General features: G+C 39.1%; 1 protein-coding gene across 3 annotated transcripts in view; it reads right to left on the minus strand.

The window, feature by feature from the left end:
- ZNF385B (zinc finger protein 385B) overlaps positions 1-20,884 on the minus strand; it is a 501,964-nt gene that overhangs the window by 15,246 nt on the left and 465,834 nt on the right. For all 3 annotated transcript variants that reach the window (XM_063429791.1, XM_063429792.1, XM_063429793.1), the window contains 3 exons: positions 9,139-9,384; positions 3,998-4,176; positions 1,277-1,378 (listed from right to left, as the gene is read on the minus strand). In XM_063429791.1, the coding sequence (XP_063285861.1) occupies positions 1,277-1,378; positions 3,998-4,176; positions 9,139-9,384 (527 nt within the window). The remainder of the gene's footprint in view (positions 1-1,276; positions 1,379-3,997; positions 4,177-9,138; positions 9,385-20,884) is intronic.

The raw sequence follows: 20,884 nt of genomic DNA on the forward strand, positions 1-20,884 counted from the left end.
CCTTGCAGAGGTGGGTGTTACAACTTCAGTCTGCCTGCGCTCCTCCTCTGTTTTTTGCTAATTTACCCTGCTTGGGGACACTTCCGTTCCTATACTCCCTAGCCAGCACTAGCAGTGCCGGCTTGGGAGTTACCATAGCAACCACTGCACATAAACTGTGGTTGCTATGGGTGGAGAGCAGACCTCCTGTGAGAGGTCTTATCTGCTCTCCTTGTATTTCAATTCCTCAGCATTGAGTGTCTGCTGAGGAACTGAGAGACAGAGAATAGTTTTTTTCTCCTAATATATACATTTGCTAGAAAACTGATTATACAATCTATGTAGATATAATTTGAAGCCAAAGTTGTTTAACTCATGACAGGTTCCCTTTAAATTATAACCTGCTTTCTTTCTTGAATGGAAATTGTCTACTTATTCTGAAAAAGTCCTCTCTTAAAGGTCTGCCTCACTGAGCCGCCCTTGATATTGGACAGGTAGCCTGGCTTGCATACACCCCAGACTGACCTGACAATCTTTAATGGCAGATCTGCCCCTTTCTTGGCAGGTTTGCCCTCTTTGGGTAGCACCAGTGATGACGGAGTTTGCAGGTATGCATTTATTTTTCATCTAGAGTGTTTTAACCTATAATTTGCAATTCCCGATGATATTTTATAGTACAATTTCCAGTTAGCAAATAAACTCAAATATAGTTTTCAGATACAAGGGTTCACTAAAGAGAGCACAATTAAAATTATTATTTTAGCCAATTTATTTTTATAGCGCCAACAGATTCTGCAGCGCTGCACAATTATAGAAAGGGAACCTTTGAAGGTGAAGAAGCCCCTACTCAAACATGCTTCAAGCGAGTTTTCCAGTTCTAAGGCATTACCACTGCTCTAGCCAGCTAATTTAAGTGGAATTACCTGTACAGAGAATGTGGTTTAACAGATAATGTAGATATATTTAGAAAAGGTATGGATGCTTTCTGCAAAGAACGATATTCCGTGCTATAATAGCAAATATGCAGCTATTTATAGCTTACTGATTTTAGAAATAATTTTGTCACTTTATTTTGCAGAAGGGATTTTTTTTTCTTTCTTTTTTTTTTGCAGCCCATTAAATTAGGTGTTTCACCTTCTTTACATTGTGGAGGTGTCTGGAAGGTTAAACATGGTATTTCTTACCAACCTATATAATTATATAACTATGGTTATTTTTCCTCTGCCTGTCTCCCAGCTGATAGAAATCTGACAGTAGCATCTGCCTTCAAAAGATTCACAGAAGAGATTTCACTTACTGCTAAAATACTAGGACTGCGTTGAAGTTTGTTGTATGGACTATATTTAGGCTTCATTGGCTTTCCTGCTACCCTGTCCTTGTGTCTTCTGCTGGAGATGTGCTGAAAGAAAAATAAATGAGTATTAGTTTTCACACAGAACCAGACATTTAACATAGTCCAAGTGATAGGAGAATGATGTGCTATTTTTATCCCTGCATGCACATTGACGTCAGTATTGGTGACCCATTATTTGTGTCTTATCTTTTCTTTGTATTTTACTATTATTTATAAAGCACCAACACATTCCTTTAGCACTGTACAATTCGTGGACTAACAAACAAGTATCTGCAACAAGATGAGTTGGACACACAGGAACAGAGGGTGTTGAGCAGTGGCGTCACTAGGGTTGGTGTCACCCGGTGCAGTAACTCACAGTGTCACCCCAACCCCCTCCATGTCCCTTAGTGTTCCTCTCCCCTGTCCCTTAGTGTTCCTTTCCCCTCCCTCCCCTGTCCCTTAGTATTCCTCTCCCCTCCCTTCACTGTCCCTTAGTGTTCCTCTCCCTCCCCATCCCTTAGTGTTCCACTTCCCCCCCTTAAATGTCTCTTTTAAGTGCCCCCCATTCCCAATATTGTTCCTCCCCCCTCTTAGTGTTCTTCTCCCTTCTCTTTAAGTGCCCCCCCAAACCTGTGTTCCTTTTCCCTTCCCTCCCCTGTACCTTAGTGCCCCCCCTTAATGTTCCTCTCTCTCCCCCCCAGTTTCTCCCCCTGTCCCATAGGGTTCTCTCTCCCCTGTCCCATAGTGTTCTTTCTCTCCCCCTCCTCTGTCCTATAGTGTTCTTTCTCCCTCCTCTTCCCATAGTGTTCTTTCTCCTTCACCTGTCCCATAGTGTTCTTTCTCCTTCACCTCCCATGTCCCATAGTGTTCTTTCTCCTCCCCCTCACCTGCCCCATAGAGTTCTTTCTCCCTCCTCTGTCCTATAGTGTTCTTTCTCCCTCCTCTGTCCCATAGTGTTCTTTCTCCCTCTTCTGTCCCATAGTGTTCTTTCTCCTTCACCTGTTCCATATAGTTCTTTCTCCTTCACCTCCCATGTCCCATAGTGTTCTTTCTCCCCCCCTCTCCTGCCCCATAGAGTTCTTTCTCTCCTCCCTTCCCCTGTTCCATAGTGTTCTTTCTGCCCCCTCCCCTGTTCCATAGTGTTCTTTCTAACCCCCTCCCCTGTCCCACAATGTTCTTTCTACCCCCTCCCCTGTCCCACAGTGTTCTTTCTCAACCCCTCCCCTGTCACATAGTGTTCTTTCTCCCCCCCCCTTCCCTGTCCCATAGTGTTTCTTCCCCCCGTCCTCGGTGTGTCTCCTAATTTTCTGGTAGAGTGGCCGGGTTGAGCAGACCGCGGTACAGGAGCTTCAGTTTCCTGTACCCGGCCAGACTGACAGGAAGTGTTCTCTCAGTGAGCACTTCCTTTCAGTCTGGCCGGATACAGGAAACTGAAGCTCCTGTACCGCGGTCTGCTCAACCCGGCCATGCTACACTGAGTGGCAGGCAGGAGGGAGCGCTGTGCGCCCACCTCCTGCCGGTCACTCCAGTCTTGCGCCTCCCCCCCCAGGCCAGTGCACCTTAAGGCAGCTGCTCGTACCGCCTTATGGATGTGCGGGCCTGCGTGGTGTCACCCCCACACCCTGCCGGGAAGCACCGTGGTGCGGTCTGCACCTCCCGACCCCCCTTGTGATGCCACTGGTGTTGAAGACCCTGCTCAAATGGGTTTACATTCTAGAGGGAGTGGGGTAAAGAGACACAATACATATTTCATCAGGAAAAGTAGGCTGCTTGAACACAAATACAGTGTATGTGTGTGTGTGTGTGTGTAAGTGTGTGAGTGAGTATGAGTGTGTGTTTGTCAGTGTGTTTGTGAGTGTGTGTGTATATATATATGTCAGTGTGCTTCTGTGTCTACCCACACATCTGTGTATGGGCGTCTGTTTGTCAGGGTGTGTTTTTATGTCAGTGTGTGTATCCGTGTCATGGTGTGGGCATGTATCAATGTTTGTCTGTGTCAGGGTGCATGCGTGCATATGTCAGTGTGTATCTATGTGTCTGTATGTGTCTGTGTGTATCTATATGTGTGTATGTGTCGGTGTCTATATGAATTTGTGAGTATGTGTCGGTGTATTTATTTGCATCTATGTGTTAATGTGCATGAATATCTATGTAAGTATGTATGTATTTATGTATGTATATGGTAGTGAATGTGCATACATCCAAGCAGTCAAACACCAGCACAACATACAAGCACACTCCTGCAATCTAACTCTAATATTACATACACACACCCCCCGCATTCAAACTAAAAAAAATATGCAAACACACCCCGTAATTCAAACACAAATACTTCACACAAATGTACATCCGCATTTTAAAGTGAACATTACATTCAGACACACCCCTGCAATCAAACGCAAACATCACATACAAACACACCCCTGTATTAAAACACAATAAATGTATTCAGCATCCCTTCAAACACCAACACTGTACATTACACTGTAGCGCCAGTAAATGCCGCAGCGCTGTACAGATATACAACCTAGAAATTTTGACTTGGGGTGCCTTGGAAAAATACTGAAATATTAAGGAACCACTGGGCTAGAGGATTTCATTTTCTGAACTATTTATTTGAAACCAAACAATTTCCAAAATAGCACACATTTTGTTTATTTTTGTTTCTTTTAAATATATTACCTGCTTTAATTGGATTTCTGAGTTCACATGCACATCACAGATTTCACAATGAAATGTTTTGTTCTGTAAACCTGATCCTTTCAAGCCATTTTGTAGTTTTAGTCTGGACCCTGACCTAGGGTACGATTTGATTGGACCCGCACCATTTCGGGCTTCAAGCATCGTCTTGTGTTTAGAACCTTCATGGAGACAAAAGAATATTAACCCACTGATAAATTAACATATTTATTATACTTTCTTTTACAGTACACAACAAATAATCCACTAGAGGCACTCTTTAACCTGCAGTATAAACATTGCAGCTTCCTTGAAACGGCAATGTTTTAGATTGCAGGGATAAGGGGACAGGAACACTGCACCCAGACCACTTCAATGAGATGAAGTGGTCTGGGTGCCTATAATGTCCCTTTAAAGATTAATATTACAGTGTCTTTTTACATATGCAAAACATTGTTTTACAGTGGCCGAAGTTGAAAAAATAAATTTGTTAGCTGCATAGACATTCAGTTTCACTAAGTATGTGAATTTTAAAGGAAATCTGAAGGGCTAATAGAACTCTCCTGTTGTCAGGGCCGGACTGGCCCACCGGGACACCGGGAAATTTCCCGGTGGGCCGTCGGCACCTGGGGCCGGGCAGACATCTGGGTCTGCTGGCGGCCGCAGAAGGATCTGTTCTGTGCTGCCTTTGCTCCCAGCGCGCTACTGAATGAGACCGGGGCCGGAATATGACGTCATATTCCGGCCCCGGTCGCATTCAGTAGCGCTCGAGGGCGGGGGAGCAGAGACAGCACAGCTTCCCATGCGGCCGCCAGAACAGCTCCTTCCGCGGCCGCCTCCCCAGCTCCTTCTGCGGCCGCAGAACAGCTCCTTCCGTGGCCGCCTTCCCAGCACCTTCTGCGGCCGACAGCACTCCCAGCTCTCTGCCCTGCATGACCCCCTAGCCAATCACCCACAGGTAATCACCCACATGTGTAATGCTGTCAGTGTATGCATGTGTGTTTGTGTGTGTGTCTGTCTGTCATGGTGTGTGTGTGTTTGTTTGTGCCTGTCATGGTGTGTGTGTGTCTGTCTGTCATGGTGTGTGTGTCTGTCTGTCATGGTGTGTGTGTCTGTCTGTCATGGTGTGTGTGTCTGTCTGTCATGGTGTGCGTTTGTTTGTCTGTCATGGTGTGCATTTGTTTGTCTGTCATGGTGTGCGTGTGTGTGTCTGTCATGGTGTGCGTGTGTCTGTCTGTCATGGTGTGTGCGTTTGTCTGTCATGGTGTGTGCGTTTGTCTGTCATGGTGTGTGCGTTTGTCTGTCATGGTGTGTGTGTCTGTCATGGTGTGTGTGTCTGTCATGGTGTGCGTGTCTGTCATGGTGTGCGTGTCTGTCATGGTGTGCGAGTGTCTGTCATGGTGTGCGAGTGTCTGTCATGGTGTGCGAGTGTCTATCTATCATGGTGTGTGTGTCTATCTGTCAATTACTCAATCATCTGGGGTGGCAAGACATAGCTTTACATATTACATGCGACAATATATGTCGCATTGACTTATGGGGCTGGCATAGATTTTTTTTCCAGGGCTGCTTTGCATCCCCAGTCCGGCCCTGCCTGTTGTGCGGGTCTGTTTTACAGAATTTTGCCATAAGCTTTCTTTTGCTTTCTTGCAGTTTTACTTATAGCCACAGGGGGCATCTGGAAAAATGTGTAGCCAGATTCAAAGGTTGTATTTTTTTTCTACGCCCTCTGTTTGTCTACTGGATTTCTGTACAGTCCCTTTAAACTAGTGTGAGGGGATTGAAGCTAGATATGTCAGAGAGATCAGAGTGACTTCTGATGATTTCATTAAGCCAGTCATACCATTGTGTAATTTGGATTTTAACCCCTTAAAGCGGCTCAGTCACCCTTCAAAAAAATGAGCGATTGATAAAGATGAAATCTTTTATGAAGTGCTCATGAAGTGTGTGTTGAAGTTCCAGCCAACCCAAAAGAAATCATAATACAATAAAGGGACTACTTTGTCTTATATATTTTTCCTGCGCTTGACAAAAAGATGGAACTACTGTCGTCAAGCTTTATCAAGCTCGGAAAAAGGCTCATTCTGTAGAGGATCATGCAATCTCGTACGACCCTCCATAGACATCAGTGTTATATTCTCGTGCATGCGCCAGAGCACAGCACTGACATTGGAAAAAGGAATGTCAGGAGCTGAATATAACCTCACAGAAGAAGATGACAGTGGCTGAGAAGGACAGATTCATGTAAGTAAAAACTATTTTCCCCTGCATGACGCAGCCAAACAAATGCAGTGGAGCAGTCACCATGTGGGGTCTTTGCAAAATACTGAAGTAAAAACAGAGAATATGAGAACTCTGAGGATGGGCAAAAGCTCAGAGAAACTCAATAGCTTGCCCTGCAGTAAATTCCTGATCAGGTCTCAAAAACGATTTTGCTCACTTGTGCCACAACATAGTGAAATTATGCATTTGCATATAAGACTGATCCCATTCATAAGGGCAATCCAGATCCGAAATGACAGCTAGCTCCCTCTGCACAAGGTACACAGCAACCCCAGATTATCATTTCTGCCTTCTTGGCTCTAAACACTGAGGTGTAGCTGATATTCCTCTAGGCACTGTGAGCACGGGGTCAAAGAGCGTTCTATGACCGCTATCTAGTGGCCATATGCAGCATGACAGGGAGATCTCCCTCTCATGTTGCTGCTGTCTGGCTTTCTGTCTCTGCCGATTACAAAGTGATTATTGCTGGTCAGCTGGAAAGCCCATCAGCAATCACAATTGTCTGATTGGCATGCAGGGAGGCCGTGTCTGTGTCTTTTCAGATCCCCCTAATTCTGGCTGCAGACAAAGAATCTCTGTGGGTAAGCGTGATCACTCTGCTGCGGTGATTTAAATGGATTTATAGAACTGTATGCAGCGCTCACTTTGAAAGCTGCACACATGTCATCTGTAAGTCTGGTGCAACTAAATATGGCTTCAGCTGACCGAGCAGAGCCCCAGGTATCGATTGATACCTGTGTTTCCCTGGTGTGAGCAGGTTTTTAATCTTGTTCACACCAAAATTTTAGGACCTTAAATGCTTTCTTAACAGTGTTAAAGTCTACTGTGTGGGGGATGGCATGGAATGTCCTAACTTCGTCAGTAAGTGGTTATTAACTATTCTACACTGTGTGCTTATTAAGAAGGACTAGTGAATTAAAACATGTACTTTAAAGTTATAATACCAGCTATACATTAAGGTATAATTTAGAAAATCAAAAGTCTCAGTTGGATATTTTTTTTCTTTAAAACTCTATGTCAATCTGTTGAAATGTCAGGATCAAGTGACATAAATTAACATATGCAATGTTAAGCACCTGTTTGTTTTTAGAGAAACTGAAACATTAACTTTTTCGGCAAGTAAAAAACAGATTCATTTATTAAATTGAGCATTTTCAGAAATCAGCAGCAATAATATTGATTTTATCACCCACCCATAGATAGTTAGATAGGCAGGTAGGGTCATGGATGGTTAGATAGATAGGCAGCTATGGATGTAGGATAGATAGATAAACAGACAGACAGGGTTATAGATAAACAGGTAGGATCATAGATAGATAGGCTCGAAGGGTGATGGATAGACAGACAGACAGACAGACAGATAGATACATAGATAGATAGATAGATAGATAGATACTTTTATAAAATAAAAATATTTGCTAAATGTCTAAACTGAATTTAGTTGAGATGTTATTTTCGATAACGGCATAAATGTATAATGGCATAATGATATTTATCTGACATTTCCCTTGTCTAGAGAGGCTCAAAAAAATACTGACTTAAGGCAAATAATAAAAATTTAAATCAGGTGGAATCAGGCTACATGATGGGATACAGAAATGCATATTGCATTGCTTCAAATCCACAATATAGTAAAAATAAATTCACACCTAATATGTTCTTTTTTATTGTAGGCTTTTTCAGAGAAATATTTGCTCAATTATATAAAGGAACACTCTAGACACCATAACTACTACAGCAAAGAGAGAGAAAGAATATTGGGTATATCAATCGATTAATATTGATTGATTAAATTTGTAAATAAAAATTAATTTATTTACATATTTCACTGTATACTGATCTATACCATTGCATGGCTTTTGCCTCTTTTATTTAGATAATAATATTCATAACCTCTTGACCACCTTTCTTTCACTCTATCAAACATCATAGGTACCGGCTGTTTAATATTGTGACATTCCATGCCGAGGAGCTTTGTAAGAGCAATGTTAAAAGGCATTGAACAAGTAAATAATATTTCTTACATTACACTGATTGCAGACAACATACAGTGTATTAAAAATATACTCTATTCCCGTGTGTCCACTTTCTTCACATCAGCAATGTTTACATCCATCAGCCAGATCAGTTAGCCATAAGTGTCTAAAGGTTTTGGGCAATACTGGTCACTTAAACCTTCCCTATGGAATTCTTCACAAATGTGACACAGTAAACTTTATTACAAATGATGAACATTTCTCAGTGTAGTTGGAGGATTGTTTCAGTCCAAACTGCCATTTGTCAGAATTTGGGCCGTTTGGGTGATCGGTTGAATATCCAAACTCAGAGCCAATGTGTACCCAAATCAAGAACCAAACCTGTTGTGCAATGACCTAACATGTGGCACCAAAAAAAAGAGATGATTGATGGGACAAAAAATTAATCATTGATGGCTAGGAGACAGTCAGTAAATGTTGATTTTATTCACAGATCAAATGAGAAGTCAGCAAGTGGTTTGTCTTATTCGTTTCGGTTTCCCATACCGAAATTCTACCGAGTCCAACCAACAGATGGCTGAAATGTGGGCGTCCCAAAATCTTTTCTATTTTTTTGGAAAAATTCATGGAGTTTTCATGCCGTGCACAAGTCTAGTTCTAGTTGGACTGATAAACTCATTGGACAGGACAAAATTGGGATGATTAAAAAGTATATAGAACACTAAACTGGTCATTTTCATTTTGCCTTTGCTCCCACGTTTGACTTTGCCTTTCTGCGTAACCCATATAACCTGCCTCTCTGCATTAAATTTCACTGCTTCGTTATTTAATGAGACCTTTTGAACTAGGATCACACACCTTTGTTCTTTGAAACCAGCCGATTACCTGTGTTGTGTGCTTCTAACTGTGACAGGGAGTTGACCGCTACTTTGCATAGTGAGCAGTACAGCAGCTTCTTGGCTTTTTCTTCTTCTGATTCAGAAATTATGTTTGTAGTGCCATTAGTGTTCTTGAGGAGTGTCGCTGGTATAACCGCTGTTAATGCAACTTCAGACTTGGCAATGAATGTTCTAATCTCGGCCATGCCATGATTAACTGAACTGCTGGATTTTAACTTCTCCTCTTCACCACCTACAAACAAAATTAAAAATAACAAAACATAAAATAACTGTAAGCTAATTTCTGCTAAAAATGCTCCAGAAAACACTGCAAGTATTTATTAGAGGAGTGGCTGACATTTGTAGACAATTACTGGTGGAAATTGATTTCCTGTAAAAGAAGATCAATATTCATGTTTAATGATCCATCAGGCGAAATTGGACGCACCATTATAATTTGCACTGATTATTGTCTTTTGTACGTTCATATATAGCACATGACTAATCCATAGGGAAAAACAACACTCGCTTAAGTTATTTAAAGAAATTGTCTAACACAGGCTAGAATCTGTGAATACATGAAAGGAAAGAAATATAAATAAATACGTACATTAAAAATCTGTATCTGTTAAAACGAACACTACTAGTAAAAAAAGATTTTTGTTTTGGGTTTTTTCCCCCTGAGCTTCAGAAATTCAGTCAAAATTTACAAAATATTTGGAAACATGCATAAATCATTAGATCTATAATACACAAACTGCTCAAATAGTTTATTCATTTTTTACTATTAAGCCTTATACTTTAATCTAAACCTAGAATGGAAAATTGCGGCAGAATCAACTTCTAAGCTGAATTACAGATTTTTTTGTCCAAATTGGCTAATTCGGGCAACATTTTAGTTAGTTTATAACATCTCAACATTAAGTGAATGACAGGGATGCATGTACATATTTTTGCATTGTTATATGTTCCCTAACCAGTGTCAGCAATGTAGCTAAATAACATTTAAAAATCACTTACTAATAAACAGATCCCCACCTCCACTACAGCTCAGTGAGGGTCAAAAGCTTTCTTCACTGAGCTAAAACTGGCGGTGCGGGGCTGGCTGAGAGATCAGCTGTAGCTCGCAGCCAATGCTTAATCCACTGTAGATGCTAGGCCAAGAGAGCTAACAGAAACTCCTGAGCTGGATCATCCGGGCCTTACTGAGCTACAGAGGAGGTGGGGACAGGTGCCCAGCAGTCCCCAGGTAAGAAGTCAAACCATCATAGTCAGTACACTGAGTTACATTCTATACATAATGCAATTGTGAATGAGCATTGCTACAAAACCGTGTCAGTGGTAGCACATATTTAGGTTCCCACATTACTTGTAACCAATTACGCTCACAAATTATGTCAGCAGAGATGTCCCATAGGATCTCCATTATAACCAGTGGGCCACATCCAACGAGGACATCAGTGCCAACATAATTTCAGAAATCAACAGATAAGCATTATTTCAGTAGACATGCTCAGTTATGCATTGTGATTGGTGGATTGAAAGTCAGCCAATCACACAAATGAGCCAAACAAAGTATGTAAGGGGAATATAAATACCAACCAGGGAGCTCCCTATTTTCGATGTCCAATACATTGGGCTGGAAGGTCACTCTTTTATGTGTTTATTTATGTGTTGACGAGAATGTCAAAATAACGTAATAATGAAGTAGATAATATACTCATCAGATAATTATAAGACAAAGGAGAAGTAAGAGTAACATCTGGTATCAACCAGTAACTCTACAACGGAAAAAAAAGGTCCATCAGAGGTCCTGCAGGTAGGGATATACACTATTCTGAGATTAACCTACTTAGTAAGTCCCTATTCAGAGGTCATCGTAGCAGCATCTACTCATCCACTAAAATGGACTGGTTCCTCCTCCCTCTCCCACTGCCACAGCTGTTTCTTTTTCAATAACTTCCTTCACTAATCCCTCGCTACCTCTAGCAATCTTTGTTGGTTCCAGCCATGGCTTCCTGTCATACATAGTGGTTAGTTCATTGTTCCCTGTATATCCTTTTTTATCTTTAATAATATCCTTATTCTATACCCCTTGCTCTCCTATTAGTTACTTCTTGTATTCCATTATCTTCTAGAGCAGCATAACAGTAAGAGATTATAGCTCTTTGACTGGATTTGCTTTACATTTCACGCACGTCATCAAATTGTTAATAATTATGGTTAAAGGATCACTACAGTGTCAGGAAAACAAAGCGGTTTTCCTGACACTATAGTGCCCTGAGGGTGCCCCCACCTTCATGGACCACCCCCCGGGGCGCTGAAGGGGTTAAAACGCCTTCAACCACTTACCGTAATCCAGTGCCGGGCTCCCTCGGCGCTGGTGACCTCTCCTCCCCCGCCGACGTCAGCAAAGCCGAATGCGCTTGCGCGGCAAGTGCTGCACGCTCATTCAAAGTGTTCATAGGAAAGCATTTCTCAATGCTTTCCTATTGACGCTCTGCGCGACGGAGGCGAAATGTGCCTCCAGCGTCGCAGATGCACCTCTAGTGGCTGTCTGGAAGACAGCCACTAGAGGCTGGATTAACCCCAAATGTAAACATAGCAGTTTCTCTGAAACTGCCATGTTTGCATCTGAAGGGTTAACACCTGAGGGACCTGGCACCCAGACCACTTCATTGAGCTGAAGTGGTCTGGGTGACTATAGTGTCCCTTTAATCTTGATGTGCTCATTCGAAAATGTATATTTCTTTTTCTTTCTTGCTATGTTGAAAAACATTAGATGTTCATTTCACAACAGGCCTTGCGTTTCTTAGTAAAAAATATATAAAGCGAGATAAAAAAATAAGAGTATAAAAATGTAAAATTAACCCCTTAACGACGCTAGACGGTTCAGGACCGTCATCGGCATTTTTGCGTTGCCGACCGACGACGGTCCTTAACCGTCCTAAATTTAAGAGGTACTTACCCGATCGCCGTCGTTCCCCCGGCGGCGATCGGCGTTGCTCCCGTTGTGGGGAGACTGCCTGCAGCCCAGACAGTCTCCCCATGGCGGATTAGGACCCCTGTGGCCATGTGATCGCCCAACAGGGCGACCACATGGTCACAATAGGTGTCCTAGTCTCTGCCTGCAGGGGGACTGTCTGTGCTGACAGGCAGTCTCCCTGCCAGTGTAAAATAAAAAAAAAATTAAAGTTATAGTGAATAAAAAAAAAATATTATTATATATGTGTATATATATATATGATATATAGACATATATTATACCTATATAATATATGTCTATATATCATATATATAATGTCATGCTAAGTTTATTTTTATATTAATATGTACATATATTAATATAAAAATACACGTATTATTAAATTACACACATATATATATAATATATATAATAACTATATATATTGTATATATATATATTATTATAAAATACAAATAATAAGTAAATTAAATTAAATTAAAAAAATAAAAATAATAATAAAAATTAAAAAAAAAATTATATATCTATGCGAAATTTTATTCTAACTGTATTTTGATATTAATATATATATATTTATATCAAAATACACTTAGAATGAAATTGTATATATATCTATGTATATATAAATAAATAAAAAGAATACGAACTATTCATATGTCCATATACAAAATTACATAAATAATTATATAAATATACACGTAGACTTCAAATATATAAATATGCATATATATTTAAATTCTACGTGCGTATTTATATAATATTTTTACATAATTAAGTAATTTTATTAATTGCAATTTGAGGGACCTGCCTGCCAACCCACGCCGAAATTGCAGAGAATTTAATTTGCTAGCACTGTATTTTACCCTGTAACGTTCTACGACACCCTAAAACCTGTACATGGGGGGGTACTGTTTTACTCGGGAGACTTTGCTGAACACAAATATTAGTGATTCAAAACAGTAAAACATATCACAGCGATGATATTGTCAGTGAAAGTGACTTTTTTTGCATTTTTCACACACAAACAGCACTTTTACTGATGATATAATTGTTGTGATACATTTTCCAGTTTTGAAACACTAATGTTTGTGTTCAGCAAAGTCTCCTGAGTATAAAAGTACCCCCCATGTACAGGTTTTATAGCGTTTTTGAAAGTTACAGGGTCAAATATATGGGTCAAATATTTTTACATTGAAAATGGCCAGGTTGGTTACGTTGCCTTTGAGAGCGTATGGTAGCCCAGGAATGAGAATTACCCCCATGATGGCATACCATTTGCAAAAGAAGACAACCCAAGGTATTGCAAATGGGGTATGTCCAGTCTTTTTTAGTAACCACTTAGTCACAAACACTGGCCAAAATTAGCGTTCAATTTAGTTTTTTACTTTTTTCACACACAAACAAATATGAACGCTAACTTTGGCCAGTGTTTGCGACTAAGTGGCTACTAAAAAAGTCTGGACATACCCCATATTGAATACCCTGGGTTGTCTGCTTTAAAAAAAATATGTACATGTGGGGTGTTATTCAGCGATTTATGACAGATAATAGTGTTACAATGTCACTATTGATACATTTTAAAAATGTATGTTTTGAAACCGCAATATCCTACTTGTACTTATAGCCCTATAACATGCAAAAAAATAGCAAAAAGCATGTAAACACTGGGTATTTTTAACCCCTTAAGGACACATGACATGTCTGACATGTCATGATTCCCTTTTATTCCAGAAGTTTGGTCCTTAAGGGGTTAAACTCAGGACAAAATTTTGAATCTATTTAGCAGTTTTTTTCATTCGCTTTTGTAGATGAGTAAAAGATTTTTCACATAAAAGTCAAAAAACATTTAATTTTTCATCATATTTTTTCATTTTTTTAAAATTAAATTACATGAGATTATATAAATAATGGTATGTAAAGAAAGCCCCCTTTGTCCTGAAAAAAACAATATATAATTTGTATGGGAACAGTAAATGAGAGAGCGGAAAATTACAGCTAAACACAAACACCACAAAAGTGTAAAAAGATGCCTGGTCGCAAATGTACAACATCGCAAAAACAGTCCGGTCCTTAAGGGGTTAATCGCCAACTTTTGGAATATGGCAGAACAACAATCTCTCTTTGAACAAGTCTTGCAGAACCGAGTTTACTCCCTAATACAAAGTAACTACAAGTACAATAAAAATATTAATTTCTATTAAATATTAAATATTAAATTAATATTTTTATTGTACTTGTAGTTACTTTGTATTAGGGAGTAAACTCGGTTCTGCAAGACTTGTTCAAAGAGAGATTGTTGTTCTGCCATATTCCAAAAGTTGGCGATTAATTTTACATTTTTATACTCTTATTTTTTTATCTCGCTTTATATATTTTTTACTAAGAAACGCAAGGCCTGTTGTGAAATGAACATCTAATGTTTTTCAACATAGCAAGAAAGAAAAAGAAATATACATTTTCGAATGAGCACATCAAGATTAAAGGGACACTATAGTCACCCAGACCACTTCAGCTCAAATTTTGAGTGGCATGTATGAGTACGGCCTCATGACAAAATGTCTATGGATCTGTAAAAATAGCAAATAATTTGCAAGAATAAGGGTTAAAAAAACACTGTATTATCAAAGTGTACACAAGCAGGTGTGAGTTTAGGCTATTAGCCGCTTGAGCGGTGTTATATCTACCAGAAAGAAACAGAGCTTCATCTGAGCTTAGAAGGAAAACTTGTCAATTTTAAATACGTTTCTGCTATTTACGCATGGATTGCGGGTAAGTCAATCATTTCCTTTTGCAATCAGGATTCTTTGCTCATGATGATTTGTTTTTAAGTGCTAATTCGGTAGCTGGCACAGATACCATCGATACTAGTCAATATTTAAGAGGTTTATATAATTCGAGAATCAGATCCTATATAACATTTTACAGTGGGAATGTAGGGAATTAAAAAACTACTTACACATTTTCCTATGTGTGAACTGTGTCTTTTGTAACCCATATAATTTCATTAAAGTGGAAGATATGCTAAAATTGTATCATTTGAATGCACTTGGACAAGGCAGCTAAAATATATGGATTTACTAGTATTTCAAAATTATTTCCCCAAGTCTCTAAAATTCTACTTTAGATCCTGCAGCTATGCTTATCCTCCCCTCTCTGCCCATCACTAACATCCTTGTTCTTACTGGGAAACGTCCAATCAAATGCCTCTAATAGAGAATCATTGTGGACACAGTAACCACATTTCGGAGTTAAAAAAAAACAAACATATGCGAAAATAGATTAAAAAAAAAAAGATATCTTATTAAATAGGAAAACAGAGAACAAAAAGTTCAGTGTCTCTGGGTGTACACCTGTGCCAACAACCCCGGATAACCCGAGGAAGTAATGCCGAGTGTCTACTCAGAGACTGGTGTACCAATTAGAGACTCCAGATGTCTCAAGAAGGGGCATAACCCCATATATACAAAATCAAACAACAAAAAGGACAGATGTGGTCAGATTCAAGAAATCAAATGAAACTAACCGCATCTCTGGAAATAACTATAGCGGCAGTGTCTAGGATTATAATGCTGGCTGTCGGTAACAGGTGTAGCTGTGAACCGCTAAGGGTGTCACTATAGACCCATGAGCAGAAAAAATGCTACTAAATACCAAAATGAAGTATATACAAAAAGTGACTGCTAAATGCAAAAAATAAATAAAGTATATACAGTGGTACTAGGATTCCACGCCTGTCAATAGAAGGATATGTATAGGTAGGGATATAATGAGCCAAATGGCAACAGCAACTCACCCCTAATTATCAGCTTTAATATAGTGCACTATAAGGAGATGAGAAAAATCCCCAAGTCCCAACCATAAATACCTCCTATAGAGATAGTAGTAGATACAAGGTAAACAGAGGCTCCAAATGAGGCTAGTACAGGGGTGAAGGGAGATTGAGGAGGGTATGCAGTGTTAATAGCAGTCAAATTCGGACTGCTAGTTTTAAATTTAAACAACCTCTCTCCCTGTAAATCCTGTACAAAAAGGATTATAGGTCCCCAAATCACAACCATAAATACCTCTTACAAAAAAATACTAATGATAGGTAACAGGTGTAGCTGTGAACCGCTAAGGGTGTCACTATAGACCCATGAGCAGAAAAAATGCTACTAAATACCAAAATGAAGTATATACAAAAAGTTACTGCTAAATGCAAAAAATAAATAAAGTATATACAGTGGTACTAAGATTCCACGCCTGTCAATAGAAGGATATGTATAGGTAGGGATATAATGAGCCAAATGGCAACAGCAACTCACCCCTAATTATCAGCTTTAATATAGTGCACTATAAGGAGATGAGAAAAATCCCCAAGTCCCAACCATAAATACCTCCTATAGAGATAGTAGTAGATACAGGGTAAACAGAGGCTCCAAATGAGGCTAGTACAGGGGTGAAGGGAGATTGAGGAGGGTATGCAGTGTTAATAGCAGTCAAATTCGGACTGCTAGTTTTAAATTTAAACAACCTCTCTCCCTGTAAATCCTGTACAAAAAGGATTATAGGTCCCCAAATCACAACCATAAATACCTCTTACAAAAAAATACTAATGATAGATACAGAGTAGACAGAGGCTCCAATTGGAGCTAGTACAGAGGTAAAGGGAGATTGAGGACGGTAGACAGTCATAATAACAGTCAAATTCGGACTGCTGGTTTAATTTATAAAGCCTCTCTCCCTGTCAATCCAGCTAGACAGGCATAGAAAAGAAAGAGTAAATCAAATATACATTAAGTGATTAACATGGTGCTAAAACCACCAGTGCCCAGTGCTCATATCCGTGATATGAGGAAAAAACAAATTGCCCAAAGTACCACTGTCCTAGTACCAGTGTATATACTTTATTTATTTTTTGCATTTAGCAGTCACTTTTTGTATATACTTCATTTTGGTATTTAGTAGCATTTTTTCTGCTCATGGGTCTATAGTGACACCCTTAGCGGTTCACAGCTACACCTGTTACCGACAGCCAGCATTATAATCCTAGACACTGCCGCTATAGTTATTTCCAGAGATGCGGTTAGTTTCATTTGATTTCTTGAATCTGACCACATCTGTCCTATCTTATTAAATAATTAAATACTGGATTGATGTTGATTATTGGTTCAATATAATGTGTAACTATATTTCTTTTTTATATTATCGTTTATTTAGGACCGTGGCTATTTATTACCATATCCCATTTATAGTGTATATTGTGCCTTTCGTGTCACTCATGAAAGGTTGTGGAAAATTGCCAAAAATCCTATGGGATATGATTTTAACGAAAGCTTATGATACTGATCACATGGTCTAAATGACAAGCCAGTGTAAACAGTGAGATTCCAATTTCTTTCTTCCCCATCTGTTTCCACTCCGATTGAAAGACAGATAAGTGGAGTTGGAACCAGTTGGTTCACGCAGATGTGGCTTTCAAATACATTTTATTTACTAATCACAATTTTGTAACCAGTCAGCTGATCCAGTGTGAACCTTTCAGGCTCATACCTTACCTCCCAACCTCTGTCCTTGGGAAGTCAAGACTTCCTGACTTCCCGAGGGCAGAAGTTGGGAGATACAGTCGTGCTGTGCTGCTCGGGGACAGTTGCGGGACACCAGGGAACTAAACCGAGATGGGCAAACAGCTACACAAAATAGGGGTTGTCCTGCCAAAAGCAGGACAATAGGGAGGCATGTCATACTCTTGATGTTCCTGAATATAAGACATTGAAAAGGCCCACTTGGTAGTATTGAGCAGACAAACACTGTCTGACACACAAAACATGGCAGAAGGAATCCGCGACAATCCAAGTTTGAGGTTCCCACTCTATGCGCTATACCTACTACAGAACACTGTGCACGGTATTGGGTCAATTTAATCATTCAACCCTTAACTGGGGCCGTCTGGTGCTTGAGGTTCTTTCATTCTTCACAATACAGCTAAAATAGAAGTTCTCATCAAGCTTAAGCTATGTCAAGTTTGTAAAACTTTTCAGGGCACTCATTATCTGAGAGTGTAGATGATGCTCTCAGCTAATAAATGACCTGAAAGGTTGCAGACAAGTGACATATCTGAAGCGGAGCAACAAAGGTATAGTAGGGTCTTATACACAGTTATAGTAGGGTGTTCTTAATTAAGGGTTAATAAGTATGTAGGAATTTAGATAAATACCCATTTCTGTCTTATAAGTGATTTTTTTTTTACCCGAGCTGAAGGAAGCAAGAATTTTTTTTTATTGTTTGACCCACCTAAGAGGTTTGCCTTGATTTGGCAGGTGGGCTTAAATCTAATGGCCATTGGAGTGGAACTAAAAACCTCCAGTTATTTAAATATGCACAGGGATTTGAAACAGTGCGCAAGTAACTCTTTTCTTTGGTTTTTATTGTATGTTTTGTGGTTGATGTGCACTATATTGCTGCCGCCCAGAAGTAGTGGGACTTGTTTCTGTATATTTATAGTAGGGTGTAGCTTTAATAAATGGAGTAAGGCTTAACCACTAGCCACTCTTGGTCCTGGGTGATGAGATGGAGATTTTTTACCAGTGTAGGGTTTACCTCTGACTGTCTAATGGACAGAGGAGACGTGCAATAGTTCCTACTAATATACAATGAGATGAGGCTTAATGTATGGAACTGTGTTCTCAGAGATTTCCTGCACTAAGAAGATGGTGTTTTTACACTCAAGGGCACCTTATAAAGAAGGAAGGAGCACTTGATCCTTCTATGTAGTCCCTTGATTTGTGGCATTTGAAGTGGTAAATATAATGGAGTGGGTGAGCTTGCTGGCTGCAAAATTATCTTATTATATGATCAGAAATATTGGTTGGTGGGTGTATGCGTAGGGTTCTGGCCCTGGAGCAGTGAGAATCATAGAAAAAAGCAACATTTATTGTGTGAGCCACTTAAACAAGGCAGTAAATAAAATAATAATGATTTATGGCATGTTAGCACAATACAACAGGTCTGTCATTGGTCCTCGCAGTTCTTTTTCGAAGTGCTTTACCTGGCATATACAGTATGTCATAAATATATAAACAATTATAAGAGAGATATGTATAATCTTTTCTTGAGTGATGCCACCAACCTGCTTATATACAGTCATGGTTTATTTCCTGCACTTCCATTGGTTTGTTTATACACCTGCTAGACACATATATGAGTAAGACCGTGATATGGTATAACTTGGACAAATGGTTTAATTAGAAAAGCAGAGGAAAAACGCCCGACATTAAACACAAACGTGTTAGAATTAAGTAGCAATAATCTGTCTGGTTCCCAAGGACAGACATTTGTAGCAAACGTTTGGGCGTTATATCCTAGTTAAACATAGAAACATAGAATGTGACGGCAGATAAGTACCATTCGGCCCATCTAGTCTGCCCAATTTTCTAAATACTTTTATTAGTCCCTGGCCTTATCTTATATCTAGGATAGCCTTATGCCTATCCCACGCATGCTTAAACTCCTTTACTGTGTTAACCTCTACCACTTCAGCTGGAAGGCTATTCCATGCATCCACTACCCTCTCAGCAAAGTAATACTTCCTGATATTATTTTTAAACCTTTGCCCCTCTAATTTAAGACTATGTCCTCTTGTTGTGGTAGTTTTTCTTCTTTTAAATATAGTCTCCTCCTTTACTGTGTTTATTCCCTTTATGTATTTACAGTCATACTCTCAAAATGTATTTATCATCATGTAGGTTACATAGAAACATAGAATGTGATGGCAGATAAGAACCATTCGGCCCAACTAGGTTTTTAGACAGACACTTAGGTTCTGTTTTCAATGCTAAGATTTATATTCTGCTATTTACTGAATATCTTTGAATGATAAATGTGCACATTCCCTGCATTTACTGTACTTCAACAGAGAATACCAAATCACCTTCAAAATATATATGTATATCTGTATATATCTAGAAATAATACCCAACATTAAAATGTTTATCTTTCAAATTCAATATTCCGTTTTTTATTACGGCAAGCACATGCACTACATTAAATAATCAGCCCGACTCCTAGGCAAAGCAGCATGAAGATAACTCACATTGTTTTTCATTGTTGTTTTATCAGTGTTATAATGGAATGAAACTTGTGGGTTTTTTTTTATTGATATAGTTACAAAAGAGCCCAGACAAAATAAATGCAGCTACATTAATAACAAAGCAAGGATAATGAACAATGAAAACTAAATGAGACAGTAACCAAAAAGGTAAACAAAATAAGATAATTTGGATGTTTTAGTGTCTCTAGCTCCAAACTATTTTGTTTTGTTGGTAATGTAAAAATCTAGGCTTTTATTTTAGCTGCACAGATTTACTGTATATAACCTATTTGTACGATAATTGACGGAGCATACAATTATGCCACCACAAGAACAAACTAGCAAAAAAAACAAAAAAGTTAAATATGTGTCTGCAAAACTTATTGACAACTAGAAGCTATATAAGAACTCATTTTTTTATTTTCTCTTTCCATTTCACACTTTAAATTCAGATGCAAAAAAAATGATGTCCAGTTACATTATCTAATGAGCTGAATAAATGTGTAATCTGCAGGTGTGTGCTATTGTAAGAATGCAACAGAAAATCATAAATAATAAGACTTAATGGAATTTCAGTATTCCAGATGTAGTTATTTAACCCCCATCGTTCTCTGCAATGAGATGTATCTCATAATGCTGACAGATTTGACGTAATGACTAAAAACAATAGAATCTCTGTCAATCAAAATGATTTCTTAC

This window comes from Pelobates fuscus, chromosome 8, assembly GCF_036172605.1.
Source record: "Pelobates fuscus isolate aPelFus1 chromosome 8, aPelFus1.pri, whole genome shotgun sequence".
NCBI lineage: Eukaryota > Metazoa > Chordata > Amphibia > Anura > Pelobatidae > Pelobates > Pelobates fuscus.